The 21,221-nt window shown below is 40.1% G+C and overlaps 1 protein-coding gene across 1 annotated transcript in view; it reads left to right on the forward strand.

Moving 5' to 3' along the window:
• The window catches only part of ITGA8 (integrin, alpha 8), a 117,550-nt gene that overhangs the window by 23,350 nt on the left and 72,979 nt on the right, over positions 1-21,221 (forward strand). The window contains exons 9-13 of the mRNA XM_009888963.1: positions 1,361-1,404; positions 2,495-2,551; positions 2,739-2,791; positions 8,310-8,515; positions 10,375-10,566. Coding sequence (XP_009887265.1) covers positions 1,361-1,404; positions 2,495-2,551; positions 2,739-2,791; positions 8,310-8,515; positions 10,375-10,566 — 552 coding nt within the window. The remainder of the gene's footprint in view (positions 1-1,360; positions 1,405-2,494; positions 2,552-2,738; positions 2,792-8,309; positions 8,516-10,374; positions 10,567-21,221) is intronic.

The following is a 21,221-nucleotide window of genomic DNA, read 5'->3' on the forward strand; positions in this document are numbered from 1 at the left end:
TAGAAATAATCAGTTATAGATAGAGATTTGCACATGATTTATCTATTTTCAAGTGTTCTGAAATTGTACAGGATGTCAAAACATATAGTTAGTGAAAATATCTGTGATCCGGTGTTTCATACCTTAAGAGCTATGTTTCTTGTGTAAGGCTGACAGTCCGTCAGAAAGTATTGCTTAAAGGATTAGCTTTCTTGAGGGGGTGAACAGCTTCATGTTCCAGACTCACAAAGCCAATAGACACAGTACATTTCTACAAATGAACCTGGCTCCCCAGAACTGTGGCTGCTTAATCCCTATAGAGTTTCCTGTCCTGTGCTACTATGTGTTGAAAAAAAAAATTAATAGTTTTCAGCTGAATGCTATAATGTGGGAAAAAGCCGTGTCCCTGGTAATGGAAGGCTGCAACCACTTTTATATATATTTTAATGCATATTAACATTTTTATAATGGATGGTTCTTGAATCAGTAAGTAACGTGAATGACTGGCACAAAGAATCACATTGTTGGCTGACCTGGGAGTCATCCTGTGTCCTGTTCAATCCTTCATTACTACTTCCAACCACAGGGGAGTATATAAACCCAGAGAGGAACAGAGGAATACAAGGTCAATACAAACAGGTGTCTTAAGTGCTCTGATATCTGAAGTTCCTGCTGCTGTCTTCTGATGCGGATATCTAATGAGGAAAGGTTTAGACAGTAAGACTGCAGGCTGTCTTTTCTTCTTTCTTCTTTTTTTCCCATTTTTTCCACTAGTTGTGGAAGATTTTACCATTCAGCAGAATTACATCCTAGAAGACAGCTAGGTCCCATCTTTCATGTTATTGTTCAATGGATTCCCCCAATGCCACTCACAAAAAAATTCCTTGTAATGATTTTAGATAGCCTGTGCAGAACTTGTCGAACACTTTCATGACAACAGGTGAGACTAACGGCTGAGCAGCCAGAAGGAACAGGGGCATCTGTAAGGACAGTTGTGTTTAGCTTTTGTACTCTAGCCTGTGATGCCAGAGCTAATTCTGGTTCCATCGATGCCACAGCTGTCAGGTAACAAGCTGAACTGTACTAAGAGCTTTATTATACTGTGCTGTGTTAAGTAATGCTAGGCAGAAGGAGATGTCTGGATGAATGTATTCAGCAATTGAGGTGTAATACTTCATGGAACTAGATGCACCGAAGGAATGTTAAAATCCTGTGAATTCATGGCTTGAAGTGATTTACAGGTGTTTCTGATGCAGATAACAAAGCAAAATGCTAAGGGTTATACGTCAAGGAAGAATTTAAGTGGCATGGGGTGCATGTTGCATGCACCACTCAGATAGCACAAGCTATCTGTTGATCTCTTGATCATTTATCTTTTCAGAGTTGGTTGCTGGAGTCCCAAGAGGAGCACAGAACTTTGGCTATGTATGTACTGGACCCACATTTTATCCTTCTTATAGTAAGGATGCTGTTAAACTATTTGGAAGATTAAAGTCTGCATTATATTCTCTGTCTCTTTGATCCCAAACTTTCTAGCCAGAGAAAACGGCAACTGACTTTCACCCTCATGCTTACCTGGCTGTGTTGAAATGCCTTACTGGTTTGGGCTTTGAATATTAAGCACTTAGTTCTTTCTGAAGTTTTTTTTTTTTTCAGTAGCCAATTAGAAGCATCCTTTGAGTATGACTAGTATCCCTATACCCGCTGAGTGTTACCAGGCCTAAGCTTGCCCATAGGTTAGCATATTTCACGTGCAATGCTGTGTCCACGATGGGGAGAAGTCCAAGTTCAGATTATTCATACCCAGTGTTTATTTTTAGTGCTCTAAGTATATACACTGAATACCAGATGCAGAAAGTCATGATACGCAGTTAGAATTGAAGGGAGAAAACAATATATGTGTGTGGATGCATCTTTTGCCTCATAGGAGGAAAAAGTTTCAGAACTAACGTGATTGGGAGAGATCCCAGGCACAGACACGTTCTCCAGTTTTCATAGAGTCATAGAATGGTTTGAGTTGGAAGCGACCTTAAAGATCATCTAGTTCCAACCCCCCTGCCATGGGCAAGGACACCTTCCACTAGACCAGGTTGCTCAAAGCCCCATCCAGCCAAAGCTCCTTGTGTCTCTGGAACTTATTAATACCATTTTTTCAGAGGAAAGGGGTGGTGGGGGGAGTGCACATATATATGTATGTATGTATATATTAATGTTTTAACTTCGTGTTTTCATGCATACTAATATAGTCACTGGTTAGCTGATAGTCTGTGATTTGCTGTTCAGTGTCCAGTAAAGAAAGAAAATAGTCTTTCCCCCATTTTATTCATGGGGGACCTGACGCTCATATAATCTCAGTGATTGTTCAAGGTCATACAGGAAAACTGTGGTGAAACAAAAGAACTGTATTTTCTTGGTGACTTGGACCATCCTTCAGTGTGTCAAATTGGTTTGCAGTGATGTTACACTGTGACATCTCCATGTGTGCTTGAAACTTTCCATATTTTTCTGTTACCAGGTCTCGATTATTAATTCTTCAGACTTGACTTTTATCCAGAATTTCACTGGTGAACAGGTAATGTCAAGCAACTATGTGATGAAATATTGTATCTCTAGAGAATATAGTTTCATTAACATAGTTTCAAGAATATATAAAATATTTTTTAGAATTAATGACGATAGAAACAAAGAGGATTATCAGTAAAAAAATTTGGAAAATTGATATCTGATATGAAAGCCTATCTGTTGTTTTTTATTTCCAGATGGCGTCTTATTTTGGGTACACTGTTGCAGTATCTGATGTTAACAATGATGGGTAGGTTACCAAATATATTCAGCTCCACTGAACATTCATAGAAGCAATGCCTGAATAAACATAGGTTTTCAGGTGCTTCATACCTCAAAATGCTTCTCTTGGCTTCTCTGCTTTTCTAATTCTAATCTTTAGGCATATCTTTGTGCATTCACAGTGGCACAAGTATTTGCAGGCCTAGTTTGGCCCAGTTTATCTTCCTGAATATTTATTCAAAGCAGTTTGGCAAAGCAGGAACATCCAAAGTCTTAGGAAACAGATCCAGGTGGAAGAACGGGAATAAACAGTGCTAGGAAGTGCTTGGAAGAGATAGGTGGAAGTCAGAAGTTCATTTTCCCATTCTCAAAAGCAGTTGTCTTCTCACATCGATGCCTTCACTTCTCAATTTTAAAGGCTTTCCAATATCATCAACTCCTCATTCCAGCACCTGCTGGTTGGCCATCCATTTTCGTCAATCAGTGGACCAAGAAGTGTCTATGGCCCATAGTTGTTATGACAGGCATTGTGCTTGTCTGAGGGACAACGCTGCTCAGCTCCCAGGGTCATGCCTAAGACACTCTGGGATTTTGGGCTCTGTTGAACAAAATGCTTGCTAACTTTGAACTCATATAAAGCCTAATTAAATGTTTTAGAAGATCAGGACTTTAGTAAGTGAATATTGGTACTAGCTTTCTAGTGAGAAGATAAGTATCCCTGAAGCTCAGAACCTTGGAAATCTGCACAAAGGTGAGCCAGGATTATATTTAGAGTTGTGGCATACTCTTCCCTGTTTCAAAATATCTCAGATATGTCTATTTCATATTCTTTTCTTGTGATTATTTCTTATTAGGTGCTTAAACGTAGTGCATTAAATATTTTTTTCTGGGCTAAATCATTGCTTCCTGTCAGTGACCTTTTAAAGAGTGAGGGATACAAGAAAAGAGGAAAGTAACAAGTTGATAAAATGTTATTGCAGTTCCAATAAAAAAAAAAAAAAAAAAGAAAGCGGTTACAACAGTTTCTGTGGTGGTTTCATAGTAGTCAAATCTTTCCAAGTTTCTGAGGCCAAATTTTGTCATAGTTTTTGAAAATTCCTATTTGTATGATATACAGAGTCAGGATTAATTTAGTCCTGCCATAATGCATTACTAATGTGAAAGGGTGGAGAAACATTAATATGAGTTACAATAGACACTCATTAGACTTTCAGGGAACTTGCTATTTAACTTCTCACTGAACCAAACTATTTCCTGTGCAGGTTATTTCCTGTGAACCATAGGGATACTTGGCAGGTCTCGTATTTTTTGTGTACCTCCAAGACCACAGTTTATGTCAATAATATAATCAAACTGCTGTTGAGGCCTGTGTGGTCTCCCAGTCTATATCTTAAAAGAAATCTAACGACTCTCTCTGAGATCCAAACATCCCATGAAAAACAAAACACAAAAAGCTCCACTTGATAAACATGTCTGATTAGATATGCAGTCTGTCTTTGCTGGTTTGCACATATAGTCAATAGAAATATTTATCTGAAAGGGAAAGTAAAACAGAGAGAGAAAAAAAAAAAAGCAAAAGGGAAATGACCACTTCAAATTCCCTTGGGTTTTTTTGTGCAGTTAAAGATAAAGGAGGTAGTGATGGCCTTATCAGTATGAGAAGCCTGATTAAGTTGTATGCTGAAAACATTAATAGCCATAATGCTTTGCTGTAATAAGACTGAAGACATGGCTTAAAGATTAGTCTTATCCTAGGAAAAAACCTCAGTAGACCTTGTGCTCCAGCAGTTCTGCACGTGTTCCAGAGCGACTCTTGTAGCTTTATCTGCACCGCATCAGGATTGCAGGGAGAACAGGGAAACTGAAGATATTGTTTGAACTACTGTTTAGTTGCCCACTGCTAATAATGAGAAATCCACAATGAAACTTAACGAATCAAGCAAGATTTGCCATCAAGTTACAGACTACATTCCTAGTAAGGAGGAAAAAAGGATACACTTTCAATTTAGACTGAAACAGTCCAATAAAAATAGTGGAATAAACTGTTTACTGGTCTTTTATTTGGCATATATCAAAGCTCCCCATAGTTATACTTTGACCTCTTGACATTTCCCATACTCCTGCTTTTTATTACTCGGCAGGATACAAAGAAACTGCATACAGTCTCAGCAGGTGGTCAGCTTGTGCTCTTTAAAGATTTTTTTTGTCAGAAGGGAAGCAATACTGGCTAGTTACCTTTCTGTGCTGGAACAAAAATAAATATATAATTTACGTTAACTGCAACATCTTAGTGGAGTAATGAAATAAATCTGATGAACCAGTTCCAAATACTACTGCAAACTGAACTGCACTTTATGATTTAATATTACTGTCCAGCGGCTTTTGCTTTGCTCTTACAGCCTTTTAAAAGGAATTACATCAACCTGAATTTGTCTCAGAACTCCAACTTTGTAAATATAAACTCCTACAATTTAAAAGCCAGTTGAAATATCCCCCTTCACCAACAAAAATGCATAATTCTAATCACATAGATACTTATAACCCAACAAGTGACCCCCCCTTGACTGCTTGATGTCTAAATACTTAAACTGTAGGAGCTGGAAGGTAAAACTGACTATAAAATGTGGTAAGCAGCAATTGCTTGCTTATTACCCACTTGGAGAGAAACCAGGAATAAGTAAATGAGGATCAGAGAGAGCAGGGTAGCTGAAGAATCCTTCCTCTCTGGTTGTGGTACACTGCTGTGACAGTGAAAAAAAATAATATTAAAAAAAAAAACAAAAACAAAAAACCCCCCAACCAAACAAAAAACCCACAAACCAGAAAACCAAACCTCAAGCTCTAGAATTGCTTGAAGGATCATTTCTTCTTGCAGAGGACTTGCTGAAGCAGCTTGCCTTGACCTACAGAGCTCAGCACTAACAGAGAAGGGGGGAAATCAAGAGGGTGAGGAAAGGAAGGCTTGATGTGGGTGGGACATGCCAAGTCCTGGAGGGAAGGCGAAGTGCTGCGGGTGTTCCATGCAGCTCTGCTGCCCATAACCAGTTTAGAAATAGGTCAGTGTAATTTAGATGACTGCCTTCCTCCCACCTTTCCCTCAGCACATCAGAAGGTCACCCATCAGGTTCTGGTCACTGCTCCCTTCATGCATTTATACAATCATTGTCATTTATTTTAACAAAGCAGAAATTTTTGTAGAAAAATAACCTAGCACTGTGCAATTCCAGCTGAGATGCTGTGATCCCTGCACAACAAACTCCAGCTCCTGTCTGCTTGCTTTCTGTCTCACCTGGCAAATCTTGTATTCTGGGTTAGGCTTCTGCTTAGCGCATTTTAGGCCACTGTGGATGATAGATAGTCTGCCTCTCTCTTTTCACCTTTTTAGGCACTCTGGGTATTGCTCTATGGACCGGAGTTTAAAAGGTATCTAGGTATCTACTTATTTTATATCAATGAACAGGGAGCTTCCTGGCTCTGAATCTTTTGCTTCCTTACACGTCTAAAAAATCTTCCCTTAGTCTTACAATCCTTCTTTTGTAAAATATTCATTGGAGCCAAGCGAATCTTTTACTTAATGGTTTATACAGCACGTAACACCATGGAGTCCCAGTCTTACTGAGAATATCTGGACTGGAATGTAATAAAATAACTTATGATAGTGCTATACTGTGTAATGCTTTTAATACATGGCATACATAAAATGACTTGTAAAAAAAAAAGAGCATTCGTGATTCTATTTTTGTTGTTGCTATTGTTTCATGGCAACTGTTTCAGCTGACATTCTGTCCCAATCATGAACATCTTCCATTAGTAGAGGAGGACTTTTTGATGTTTAGTGTGAAAGGAAAATCCCACCTTTGATGACAAGTCAGCATCTGCTTCCTTCCTTTTTTATTTTTTCATGCCATGGGGTAAAATCTGACATATAAAGAATAGAATAACTGTACCAAAGTGACCTGACATTTTGAATTACAGTTTCCTTTATGGAAACATACTATAAAACTTATAATAGAAAAATAACATTTCTAGAAGCACTTTGTCACAATTTATAGAATGTGTAAGTTCTGCAATGTGATTAAAAGGCTTCTAGATGAGATCTTCTGTACTAAATTTATAGTATTTACCTTAGAACCATAGTCTATATCTATCGTAAAGTATTAGCTGAGCTACTCCTAAATCATACAGGGTTTTTTCTGTCAGGATTGGGAAGAACAACGTAATGCAATTTTACTGGTTGGTTTACAAATGGATAAAGCCTTTGTGAAAATATCACTATTGGGAAAATGATGAATTGAGAGTAGAAAGTTTTCTGAAAGTTTTCTACAAGTTTTACAAATTTTGAACAAAGTTTTGTATTAGAGCAAGATGAATTAGAGCAAGAGCAATTTGTTTTCCAAATTAAAAATTCTGGGATCAAGTAGTACAAGTTATTTCCAGTAACAGAGTTCCTTAATATAGATGACAAATGTCCAGTGAATATAATAGGAGTTGTTCCACTAGTTTATACGGCCTTGAGCAACCTTCGGAAATTAATCTGATACTATCATTTCGTTTCTCAGAATAATCTATTAAGACTATTTCTACTTGGTTTGTGTCTATCAATCTTGCTTGACTTTATTCTTTACTGTCCAGTAAAGGGTCTTTTTTTCCTGCTAAATAAATGTTGGTAACATGTTTTGAAACACCTCCATTTAGAACAACAACATGCACAATATCCTTCAATAGCCTGTCTTTTTTTACCGATTCTTCTTGGAGTAGCAAAATGGGCAGAAGGACTTTTCCCTCTACGCTTCTTATTTTTGTGATTTTATGATGTCCTTTCTCTCCAATAATTAATATAGCAAATTATGTGAGCACTGCAACTACTCATATATCTAATATTCAACAGAAGCGTTTTCAGAAATAAAGCCTTGGCTTTGTCTCCCAGCTTCCATTTGAATTAATGACAAGGCATTCTTTATTAATTGATGCTCTACCCATGTTTCCTGTATATTACTTCCAAAATCTGCTGCAAAGTGGCAGTTATTGTGCTGTTGTTCACTTACTGATGTATAATTTTTAAAAGCTAAATTTTATATTAAAATTTGGTTCTCAATAGCACTGTTATCTGGATAGATCTACAGAATTTGTTCTAATCACATGGATCCCCTCTGAGTTAAATTCCTGACTTCTGGATCATTAACTGCAAAGTATAGCTTTTCAGTGTCTATTGAGGGCATAAACTGAAGCGCCAGAAATTCTGTGTAAACCTAGGAAGAAACGTTTTTGCTGCGAGGGTGATTAAGCAGTGGAAGCAGTTGCCCAGAGAGGTTGTGGAATCTACATCCATTGAGATATTCAAAACTGGAGTGGGCATGGCCCTGGGCAGCCTTCCTTAGTTGACTATGCTCTGACCAAGTGTTTGGACTAGAACTCCAGAAGTGTCTTCTTACCTCAGTTAGTCTATAACTCTGTGATAATTATCAATTTCCTGTTTAACAAATGCATGAACTGTGTTGATTGCACTCAGTCTCTCAGTGACGCTGTTTTTTATTTGACTGTTCCAGTTTAGATGATATCTTAGTTGGTGCCCCTCTCTTCATGGAACGAGAATTTGAGAGCAAGCCTAAAGAAGTTGGGCAAGTTTATCTATACCTGCAAGAAAGTGCTTTCCTCTTCCGAGATGCGCAAATTCTGACAGGCACTGAAGTGTTCGGTAGATTTGGCAGTGCAATCACACACCTTGGAGATCTCAATCAAGATGGATATAATGGTAATTTAAATGTAATCTAGTAATATATATCTCTGTATAACACTGAAATTAAAAATAGCTAAGCAGTGAATACGAAGTTTCTGTGCAGTGGCTGAAAAAGGCTTTTTAACATGTAGCTGCCTTTGAAAGTCACCAGAATTTACACTAATCTTAACGAAACTGATATTGAGGCACAAACCATGAAAAGCTTACCTATAGGAGGGCAGTAATATTGACTACAGTGCTAATTTTTACCAAATATTAGCATGTTCATTTAAATAAAAATATTATCTGTTGTTTTATGACTATAATTTCATCTAAATACTTAGTTAAGATGTTGCATTTGTTTAAAAGTAGAGTTCTCCTTCTCTCCTCAAATGCTTGGATGAGTTTGAGAATTGAATGAGGTTCAGTAAATGGAGCATTTTTCCCACAGTGAAAGAACTGGACAAGTACAGGCATCCTATTTTGGAATCAGACTTCCATTGGTACTTAGGCACTGAAAGAAACAGGTGCCTAATGGGACCTTTTTCAAATGCCTATAGCATTAACTTGAGGGCTGTTTTTCATGGTGTTCTAGCCACTAGACTCGAGGGCAATGTTGCCAGTGTGTGGCTCCTGTGCAAGGGATCAGTAATGTTAGGAACCATAGTTTGTATTGGGGTTCAGGGTACACAAAATCCAAATCTCATTCTGTGGGAAGAAGCCACTGGATTGTGACTGCTGAGAATACCCTCACTGAGTTCTCCTGGAATCCTCCCATGGAGTCCAGCTCGGCTGGACCTCATGGTGGAGATTTCCTGTTTTCTACCTGTGAGCAACAGCAGAAGCCCTCAGCTTCTCTGGGCAGGGAATGCTGGTATCCCTGCTCTCCTACATTCTGGTAAGAAAGGGAGGAGATATTCCTCCTTTTCTCCCTGACTGTATAGAGAAGGCTTAGCAGAATCTAGAGCCAAAGTCTTCTGCTTCATAACTGAAGATGCCTGTCATATAACTTTGGTTCACGCATGCCTTTACAGTGAAGGTGCTGAAGTCAAGTTTAATAAAGGAGTCCAGCATCATCTCCTAGATGAAAACCTAAAAAGGAGAGCTGTAGATACGTATCCTCCTCTAGTGTTTCCTGTTGGCTAGCTCAACTAGTGTGGTTGTTGAATCTCAATCTAGACACATGCTTCTCTCCATGTTCCATGTGTAGGAAATGAGAAGAGCGTTGTGAGTTCCGCTTTGCGTTATGGCACCTCATTTTTTAAGGATTGCAGTGCTTAATTGCAGAATGCTCAAGGCCTCCTGTTGAATTCCTGACCTAGTACTATTCCCATTTCTCAATAAGATGTTGGCTTGGTATAGATGAAAACATCATATTCCATTGTTCTCTTTTGCATACTAAAGTACTGGATGTTTGAGGGAGGTGGGTTTATTTGTCTATGTTGAATATCTTATCTGGAAAAGAAAATTAATTTTATCTAACAGCTGTTCCTTATTAATTAGGTGATAGAGGAAATCAAGGAAAATTGGTGTCTGTTTAAAAATATGGAAGTTGAAGCAAGCATTCCTTAGATCTTGCTTTATTAAAGCTTATGAAATGCCCTGCAAATATGATAGAGGAATCACTGTGGACTAGCTATTTTTTATAATGCAATTACCCCTTCATACGATGATTTTGTAAGCTTTTCTCATGAAAGTTTAACACACAAAAGACACTACAAACATCCTTGTGTATTTGCCTTAAAACTAGGATCCATACAGAAGTACAGAATGTTGAAGTTCTTGCATGTATGTAGCAGAAGCCATTTATGTCTGTTTTCCTGCAGGGATATAATTTTTGCTTTATTTTAATTTTAATTTTTATTTATTCTTTTTATTCTTTTATTGCACTACAGACATTGCTATTGGTGCACCATTTGCAGGAGAAGACAGAAGAGGGAAAGTGCTCATTTACAATGGATACAGTAATGGGTTAAATACTAACCCTTCCCAGGTTCTGAATGGAGCCTGGGCCTCACAGTCTATGCCTTCGGGATTTGGCTTCACTCTAAGGGGAGACTCAGATGTAGACAAGAATGATTACCCAGGTAAGATTTTTCCATTAGAAAGGGAATTTCATACTTCCATTCTCTGGAAAATGCATGATGCCTAAACTACTCCTTTTGGAAGGCAGAGGTCAGAATAAAGTATAGACATTTTTGGATAGTCCTAGCATGCTTTCCTGAGAGTTAAAAATCAGACAAAACAAATACTCCCTTTCCTGTCAAAAGACATGATCAGAAAGGCAAGAAAGGGCTTAAATAGTTACACTAACATAAAACATGCGAAGTTTACAATAAAGAGGTTTAACCCTTTCCCCCACTTGCAAAAATTGAATGCTGTCGGCTTATTGAACTTGTAAGGTCTCCTGCATCCTGGCATTCCTTCTTAATTAAAAACATGTTGTGTTGTAGGAGAATGGATTGACTTGGTTGTGTTGCTAGGTTGTTTTTTGCTGTCCAAAGAGACACTGACCTATATATAAATTCTTAATGGCTTTGATCACATTACAAAAAAAGCAGAGAGAATGCAAAGACATTGCTTAAAGGTAGATATTTCATTTGGGCCTTTCCATCCCTTTTATGTTTTCATTCTGCTATATGTACTCTTCCTTTTTAGATTAGATTTGATTCTTCCTTACTAGTTTACCTGACATACATTCAAATTTATCAAGTTTGTAACTTCAGTTGAGTCTGGCTGGGGAGGTGTTTATTTTTTTAAGAAGCAGGTTCATAGCCTCATAAGTAGTCTGAAGGTTGGAGCTATTTTAAATGTGCTTGTATTTACTCTCTCTCTCCTCTAGAAGCAAATCTGTTCTGTTTCTTTTTGTCACAATTCAGAAGCCTTAGCAAGGGTAAGCAGTAAAACATCGCATTTTGTTAGTGTGAATGGTTCATTCACAGTAAAATGCTAATAGTCTCTACTTCCCTAACTTAGTACGAAATCACTTTAGTTAGCCTGGGTTATTTCAAGGTTAGTGTTCTTAAAAGTTGCATTGTTTCAAAAGTGAAAATTCTGATTTTCAAAGGGACAAAAATGGGATCCTTTTACCTTTTTGTGATGGATTGTAAAAACCTTGAAAGAGGTGTCTTTTTTCAAAAGCGGAAGAGAGTTTCTGGGAAAGGGTGTTTACAATAGAAATTACAGTTTTACAAACAGAAAAGCTGACTGCAGAGTAATAAAGTGAGGCTATCACAAGACTGAAGTGAGAGGATCTTTAGCATCTGAAAAAAGAAAGGGCTTTTAAACACTGTTCTGACTTTTTGTTTGCATATTGTTGATGTTGCTATTAATAGTCTTTCATTGTCCATGACTAATGAGGTTCTTTTGGAACACAGAGCTCTTTATTAAAGTTTCAGCATTTAAACATTTCCTAAAGCACCCACAAGGCCCCCCAGCAAAACCAAAGAAAACAGGATATTGCATTCCTGACATTTCTAAGATCGAAGATAAAGAGAGGGAAGGGAGAGATTCTTTCAGGTCTTCTTTGAGTTGCATGGGGAAGAAAGAAGAGTAGGAGCCTTAACTAGTGTATTGGCAAACGTTATGTGGAGCATCTTTTAAGCTAATTTGTGAAAAGTTTGGGTGATGGGTCTCAATCTTTCTAAATGTGCACTGAAGAACTGGTGTAGTCAATTCAGTTGTGAGATTTCTGGGAGTTATTCCACTTGTCATTGTTGGCTCCACGATGCATCCTACTTGCAGAATTTCACATTGTGATATTCGCTCACTATGTGTTAGATTGTTTGGTATTATTACATGAATTACTTATTTTAGGAAAAAAAACAACAAACCCCGCGTTTACTGTAACTAGCTTTTCCCTCCATCCCTCAGCGGGTATCTGTATGAGCATTCCAGAGTACTGGTGAGAATGTCAGAAAATGACAAGAAAACCTTACTGCAGTCAGCCACCTCTTCCTTCATTCCCCAAAAATAGCACAACCATGGCACAGTATTAGCACAAAAATAGAATGCCTTCCTATGGGAAAAAGGAAAAAAAAACCAAAGGAAATAATATGGGGAAATGCAAGTCCAGGACAAACACACTAAGGAATGAAGTAAGCAATCCTTCTTGTGTCAAAGAGCTTTTCTTCTTCACCGCCTGACGGAAATGCTGAAGGGCAGCCCTTGTACAAGGAGGAAACAAGGAACTGAGCTTGGAAGGAATAGGAAGGAAGTTTTATTTTAGATGTCAGTTGAGAAGCAGAGTATTTGCTGACTATAGAAGGTCTAGAACACTAGCCTTTGATTCAGTGCTTCCCAAACTACTGGTCATGACTGTGATGCAAAGAAGGTTGTGGAAGATTAGGAAAAAAATCTCAAAAATTTAATTTAGGCTTTTTTATGTGTATATTATAAAATCAACCATTTCCTAAAAAGAAAGAAGTAATAAAACCAAATTATGCTGACTTATCACTCTCAGAAGTTCAGTTCCCATAGGCTGGGAAATGAGAGCCAACTATGACGTCTGGCTGCAGGTATAAACACCTATTGCCACAGTCTAAGGTGAGATTCTCCAAGCAATTAGCTCTTCCATGGCTAGAGTTGATGTGTTGTGTGAAGACAAACAAGCTCAAAAAGGGATCATGCTTGCAAGAAGTTCAGGACTGACACCAGTTTGTGAGGACTCGTGTAACTATAGCTGTGCTTGTACAATTTACTCAAGCCCTTGTGCCTAACATTGCTCATGAGGCAGGCGTATCCCTGCTAGGAGATGAGAGGCTGAGAGATGGGAATTAGTCTGCCATTTCATTTTTAATGCACTGTGTAGCATTTTCAGAGCTTTTAGAGTTTCAGACCTTCTTCTTTAAATCAGACCATGTATTAATGTTCTTGGAGCAGGTCACAGACCTGGAGGCCAGAAGAGATCACCTGCTTGTGTGGCTTCTTATCACAGACCACTGAGCTGCATCCTGGGTTTGCTGTGTTGAGCCCAGGAACCAGCACTCTTAGAGACTGAGTTACAAGTTGGGGAATACAGTTGAATCACAGTCAGATTTTTTTCCTATTGGACAAAGGTTAAACCCTCTCTTGGCTGCGAGTTCAATTCAGGCTGAGATCTACCTATTAGCCTTCTGGGAAAGAGCAGCCATTTGGTACAGGAAGTGATATCTTCCTCTCTTCATCCAAATGCCAGTATAAGCTCAGGAACAGAGAAGCAAATAGGGAGCAGACAAAAGCTGCCTAACACCCAGTGCTGTTCAAATCCCCCAGCTTTCCTGGGGGTGGAGGAGTGTTTTTTCCTTCCTCCTCTTTTGGCAACTCTTGGCCAGCAAAGGGAGAGAGACCACCTCCTGCTTACTGGTAGGAAAGGCAGAGGAAGACCCTCTTGTCCCCCAGGACTTCAGTTGCATAATAAATATGGGAGAAAACTGCTCACGGACAGGTTTAATGGTGGAGTAGCACAGCAGGCAGGGAAGAGCATAATACAGCCATACTGATGCAGATGAAAGATCTGTCTAGCACCACAGCCTGTCTCCAGCAGTGGCCAACAACAGGTATCAATGAAATTGTACAGTTGTTGTGATATTTCCCAGAATATTCACCAGTTCTAAGCAATTGGAGGAGCAAGGTGTCCCATAGTCAGAGGTAGCATCTTAAAATTTAGTAGCCCTTGACAGACTTTTCTTCCATGAATTGGACCAATCAGTTGTAGAGCTCAGTGAACTTTTGGCACCCACAGCAACATGTGGTAAGGGGCTCCACAGACTAACCGCATGTTTTGTGAAGAAGTAATTCTTTTCACTGCATCCCACTCAAGTCTTGAACATTCCACTGGACAGTTTCTTTGGATGTGCCCTAGTTCTTATACTGAAGAGGCAGTAAACAATTCTTCTTTAGTCCACTCTCATTTTACAGACCTCTGTCATACTGCCTCCCTTGGCTATATGTTTTAGCAATCCTGTGGAAGGAACTCCAATTTACTTAATTATTCCCCATGCAGAGGCAAATGGCACACCAGTGCTGCTGTACCAGATGATGGTTCAGTTTGCCATCCCTGCTGCCTCTTCTTCATACGTTTTTATGTAAAGAGCAGTGTGTAAAGTGTGACTTAGGTCTGGCTAAAGCGTTGCTTCTAATAAAGATTTTACCATTGACTTGGGTTTTGAACTCATCTGACATAAAAAAGAAAAGCTGTATCTTCCTCACTGAGAAGAAAATCAGAATTAGTACTTCACAAAAAAAGTAATCCCAAGTCTTTTTCATTGGTATCAGTGATTATGTTTATGCAAGAAAATAAAGTGAGCCAGGAACTGTGGTCTGGCCTTGATGCTACACGGCACAGCAGAACTCACCATCATCAGATGAAACCCTCCTGCCCACTTAAACAGGATGACCATCTGCAAACTGCCTTTTGGGAAAGGTCCCTGGTGCAGGCTATTCCCCAGATCATTCCTGGCCACTATCTGGGAGAGTACTAACTTGCACACGCTAAAATATGACCAGAGTCTGTGCTAACAATATAAAAATTTGGAGAGTACCAACACAGTGCTCAAGCTCATGTCTTGACTTAATATTGATTCCACTTGTGTAGCCACTCAATACACAAAGCACAGGACACAGACAGCTGAATGGCCACCTAGTCAACATCGTACCTAAAAATGAAGCTTTCTCTAGCAGGGTCAGCATACAGACAGGGCTGCTTTTCCTTCTCGTTAGCAGTGCTGTCAGTGTAATGACCATCTGCCTTCAGCTGCCCTGGCATAGATGTTGTCACTGTAACAGTGACAGACCCCTCATCTTAGCATTGTGAAAATACAGGAATTTTTCTAACCTTTCAACGGGGAGATTTAGTTTTTGTTATTAAGCACAACCCTTGGTTTGTCTCCACAGCTTTCCAGGGAAGGACTTCTGTAAATTGTGTGATATGCGCAGACACTCCAGATGTTATGTGCCCAGAACTATTCCTTTATCAACACAGACAGGGTGGTAATGTGGTAGTCTCTGCTTTGCAGGCTCAGAGGTAGTGGGAAACTTTCAACCCTGGGAAGTAGCAGAGGCAGAAAACTGTGCTGATCATCCTAACAGCTGTGTCACTCTAAAGACATGCAGCTGCCCTGTCTCTGCAGTGGTGTTCTTCACCTTCAGCCCCAAACAGCCCCAAACAGTTCCTCAACTAGCAGAAGAATTGCAATGCCAAATAGTGGAGATGGTGGTAATGAATGGATGGATGCTCCTTTCTCTGTGGTCATGTAAGAGTTAGGCAGAACCTGACCAAACTCTGTAGTTGAATACAGCTAGTGAGAGGGAAGCAGTAAGAGGAAGGCAGCTTAAGCATGTCAGTCAGATAGATTGAATGTACCAAGCTAGCTCTATGCTTTTTGATGTGACTATTCAGAGGAACAAACAACATGCAGCTTTCGCAGTCTTCCAAACATGACACTGACAAGCTTTGTGCCATACTGACCTGGGATATTCAGTATCTCTCCAGTATACAATATGTACCCAGTATCTGAAGGAAAAGACCAATTAATCTTCTTAAGCTACATCTTCACTATAAATATGCTGTTCCTTGGTTCTGAACTGTCACTGAATAGCCCTTGTCCATAGTATCAAACTCATTTTCTTGCCAAAATAGGGTTGCTGCATGCTCTCTTTTGGAGACTAATAATTGGCAAGGGCCAACTGCTTTAGGGCCATTCTAGTGATACCACTGCAGGCAGTGCGGATATGGCACACAGGCACATTTTGTGGCACTAATTTCCCAACACTGACATAATTGTAACATATTTCAGCAGATGATCCATTTCACAGTTTTCTGATAACTCATGTTCTCAGGTCATATTCAAAGGAGAGGGTCCAATCTCACGTATACTGTTATAGTAAATACTGACTTAATGCCGTTACTCCGGGTTGACAGTCAAGTGAAAAAATAAAGAGAATTAGAGAAAGGATGAATACAGAGAAATTGTACAAGCAGCCAGGGATCAGGTTAGAAAAGCTAAAGCCCAGGTAGACTTAATTCTGGCCGGGGACATTAAGGGCAACAAGAAAACCTATAGGTATGTCAATGACAAAAGGAAGACTAGGGAAAACGTGGGCCCACTCAGGAAGGAAATGGGAGACCTGGTCACCCTGGACATGGACAAGACTGAGGTTCTCAACAACTTTTTTGCCTTAGTGATCACCAGCAAGTGCTCTAGCCACACCGCCCAAGTCACAGAAGGCAAAGGCAGGGACTAGGAGATGAGGAACTGCCCACGGTATGAGTAGACCAGGTTTGAGACCAGCTGAAGGAACCTGAAAGTGCACAAGTCCATGGGACCTGGTGAGATTCATCTGCAGGTCCTGATGGAACCAGCAGATGAAGTTGCCAAGCGACTATCCATCACATTTGAGAAGATGTGGCAGTCCGGTGAAGGTCCTGCTGATTGGAAAAGGGGAAACATAACCCGCATTTTTAAAAAGGGAAAAAAGGAAGACCCACGGAACAACAGGCTGGTCAGTCTCACCTCTGTGCCTGGCAAGATCACGGAGCAGACCTTCCTGGAATCTCTGCTAAGGCACATGGAAAATAAGGAGGTGATTGACTAATGACAGCCAACAAGGCTTCAGTAAGGGCAAACAGTGCATGACAAATTTGTTGGCCTTCTACAATGGTGTTGGTGGATAAGGGAAGAGCAACTAACGACACTGACCTGGACTTGTTCAAAGCATTTGACACTGCCCCGCATGACAACCTTGTTTCTAAATTGGAGAGATATGGATTTGACAGATGGACCACTCAGTGGATAAGGAATTGGCTGAGTGGCCACACTCAAAGAATTGCAGTCAACAGCTTGATGTTCAAGTGGTGACCAGTGACAAGTGGCATTCCTCAGGGGTTGGTACTGGGACTGATACTATTTAGCGTCTTTGTTGGCAATATGGATGTTGGGATGGAGTACACCCTCAGCAAGTTTGCCGATGACACCAAGCTGTGTGGAGCAGTTGACACACTGGAGGGAAGGGATGCCTTCTAGAGGGACCTGGACAGGCTTGAGAGGTGTGCCTGTGCAAACCTCACGAAGTTCAACAAGGCCAAGTGCACGGTCCTGCATGTGCATCAGGGCACTCCTAAGCACAAATACTGCACTCTTGTGAGACCCTACTTGGAGTACTGCCTCCAGCTCTGGAGTCCCCAGCATAAGAAGGACATAGCCCTGCTGGTGCGTGTCCAGAGGAGAGCCACGAGGATGATCCGAGGGCTGGAGCACCTCTCCTAGGAGGAAAGGCTGAGAGAGTTGGGGCTGTTCAGCCTGGAGAAGAGAAGGCTCCAGGGAGATCTTATTGCGGCCTTCCAGTACCTAAAGGGGCCTACAGGAGAGCTGGGGAGGGACTTTTTGCTAGGGCATGTAGTGATAGGGTGAGGGGGAATGGCTTTAAACTGGAAGAGGGCAGGTTTAGATTAAACATTAGGAAGAAATTTTTCACTTTGAGGGTTTTAAGGCACTGGAACAGGTTGCCCAGAGAGGTTGTTGAGGCCCCATCCCTGGAGGTGTTCAAGGCCAGGCTGGAAGTGGCCTTGGGCAACCTGGTCTAGTGGGAGGTGTCCCTTCCTGTGGCAGGGGGGTTGGAACTTGATGACCTTCAAGGTCCCTTCCAACTCTAACCTTTCTATGATTCTATGAAATAAAAGGGGGGGGGCAGTGAGTGGAGTGAAAAAGTGTAAAAAGGTGGGCTTTTTTAAGCAGTTTAAGTGTGCATACAGTGGCAGTTGGAAGGAATTTTTTGCGAGATTCTGTGCTGCACTTTCCAGTGCCAAGGTTAAAACATGGCAAAGCAGCATCGTGCTATATCTGAGGCCATACTGGTGAGACCCTTAACACAGTTTATATAGCCATGGGTTTCTCTGTAATAGCAGCTCTTCTAGGTTTGCCCAAGATACTCTAAAATCCCTGCCTCAGCACAACCTTCCTGGCTCTCTTCTACGCTGGAATATCTGAGCAACATAGTGATAACTTTCAACACAGCTTCCACTCCATTCAACTGTAAATCTGGGCCTTTTAGGGCCCCTTTGCTCCATCCTGAGCTTTATTTGTGTCATCAAGACCTGGAGCAGGGAATGAAGCCTCAGCTTAGAGTTGTGGTTTATTTTATTTATAATTTTGTCTTTTCCTATTAGCATAGTTCAGTTTTCATAGGAACAAAAGAAATCCATAAATCTGTTTAATGGGAAAGAAATTTGTTTCTTTTGGCTTCTGGGCACCCATTCAAAGCTGGTCCCTACTGAGTGCTTGGAGTCTGTGATTATCTAGGTGATGGTGCCGCACTTCCAGCTGGTTCATCTATCTGTGCAGGGCTCAGGCATTTGGAGGCTGTAAGGTCTCCACCCTCACGTTTCAGCATATGTTCAGTCACTCGATGGCTGATTATAGCTGAGCAAATAGTTTATAATGAATAACTTACTCAACTCATTAAGCTTGCTTTCTTCTTGTGGCATATCCTCCAGCAGACTGTGGTTTCTTCAGATGTGTTTGTGAACCAGGATGATTTAACCAGTTTCTTGTAACAGTGTGGGTGGATTCAGAGCAGCGCTCTAGATGAATTCACTATTCAAAGATTGTTGATTAGTTAATTAGTTAATAGCTCAAATAAATTATGCACTATTGTTTCTACTCCCTACCTGTTTAGACACTTGTGTAAGTCACCCTGGACTCACGGCCACTGAAGCTTCAACTTTAAGGTATCCCGCTTTTACATAAACACAGCTGTTGGCCTGTTCTTTTAGTTATTCTTTTTAGTCAAGCCTTTGTCAGCACTGGGAAATGTATAAAGGCATCTTCACGCCTTGTTATTTTGGACTCAGTTATTATCTTAAGAATAGCATATAGTTAATATAAACAAATGACTCTAGAAACATTTTAAGAAGGAAACAAGTGTGTTAATCAGAAAAAAAATTGTCAGAACTTCAGTAATACAGTATAATCTTATTAAAATAGGAGTATTTAACCGCTCCATCTGATAAGTACATTAACTCAAACAGCAGGAAGAAAATCCTCAAGTTTCTTTCTGAGGCAAGGGCTCTTCAGCATTCATAACTTTTTTGAGAACAATAGGCATTGTGCCAACAATATCACAAATCGTAATCCAGTGATGATTAAATTATGAAGCTGGTCCAGGAGATTTGTGGAAGACAAACAAATTAAATCAATGAGAAGCTGCATCTGCTCTGGTAAGAGAGGACTGCTGAGCGTGGGAGCCAGAACAAGGGCGTGGGTTCTGCCAGCAAACGCAGAAAAGCTGAAACGTTTCTACCAGCTAATTATGTTTTCACATGAATAATCAATCAAAAACGTAGTGACAAGCCAAGAATCTCCTACAAATATGTTAATTTTATTGCGAGTTATTTTCTGTGTAATTTACAGGTATGCTTTTCTAAAATTCTTTGAGATATTCATTGAAATCACAATATTATGCCCAATAAGAATAAAGCAATTAATCCCAGTAAGTAGGGATTTACTGAAGTGATAGAACATTAACTGGCCTCTTTTGTATTTGTTTGTAGTGTAATTAAGTGAATAATAACATTGGATTATGAAAGGGACTCATTCAGACAAAAGGGGAGCACTGAAATTAATTAGCCTTAGGTGTTATCCTTAACAGACCTGCTGCCGCAATGGCTGAAAAACAGGGAAGGATCAAGACAGTTGAGAATGGGAGGATTGGAAGAAAGTGACTCTGTTTTGGGTGGTGGTTGTTTGTAGTATTTAACTAAAATTCTTGAGTGAAGTTGGCTGAACTGGACAATCCTGTGTCCCTTATCATGGTCAAGCCTGAAGTAATGGCCATTTAAAGGAAATTTTGTTCTGGACCTTTTTCTACTGAGATTTGGGAGTGTAGTGTTTTCTGAAATCCTAGAAAAAAATAGAATTCTGATCATGGGCCTTTTGGGCACCTGATCCACTGAGGGAAATAAAAACCAAAAAGGCTCACAAAGATTTTTTAGCAGATTTTCCAGTTATGCAGTTTTCTCACTCTCTTGATGAAATTTCCGTTAGCACCTGTACTCAGATAGGATTCTAACTGTTTTCCAGTTCCTATTTATACTATGCAATTAAACTGACAGAGTACACAAAGCGATGTTTAAAGCTGTCAGCAAATCATTCTGAGTCCATAAAGTCAACACTCTCCTGCCTGTATCCTGGTAGAGTTGCAGTGGGGAGGTGACTCAGCTATATACTGTTTCATTTTTGGGTTTCTCACAAGTGAAGTGAAGTGTGTGCCAATTATGTAGTCCTTCACTGGCTGTTGTTCTTGGCCACTGTCCCCCATGAAGCAAGACGAGATACCATGCCTTGGCCATTTCTCTCGGGATTGCTAGACAGACTCCAACCAACTGTGGGGTGCTGAGTACACCGCATGTTCCTCCCTGCTTAGACTCCTTGGGGCTGCATCTCTTACAGGGGATGGAGATGTCCTTCAAAAATATTGGGGATCAAAGAGTTTGCTCAAGTTAATAGATGAATATATCTTCTTGAGACTGGAGGTGGGATTTTGTCGATCTTCCTACTTCCTCCAGCTGGTTGAAGGTTTGACATCATGGTAAGCTTCTGTCTTTATCACTTGGCATTTCATGTCTGGTACAGCCACATGGCAGAAGGTGCAGGTAAACAGACCAGCTTACAAAACCCAGTGTGCCTTTCAGTGCCATCTGTGAATACTCTTTCCTTAACTTTTAATGATAGTTTTACCTCAGGAAAATGGATTTTGTTCATAAGAC

The sequence above is a fragment of the Charadrius vociferus genome, unplaced genomic scaffold, assembly GCF_000708025.1.
Source record: "Charadrius vociferus isolate BGI_N301 unplaced genomic scaffold, ASM70802v2 scaffold297, whole genome shotgun sequence".
In the NCBI taxonomy this organism is placed as follows: Eukaryota; Metazoa; Chordata; class Aves; order Charadriiformes; family Charadriidae; genus Charadrius; species Charadrius vociferus.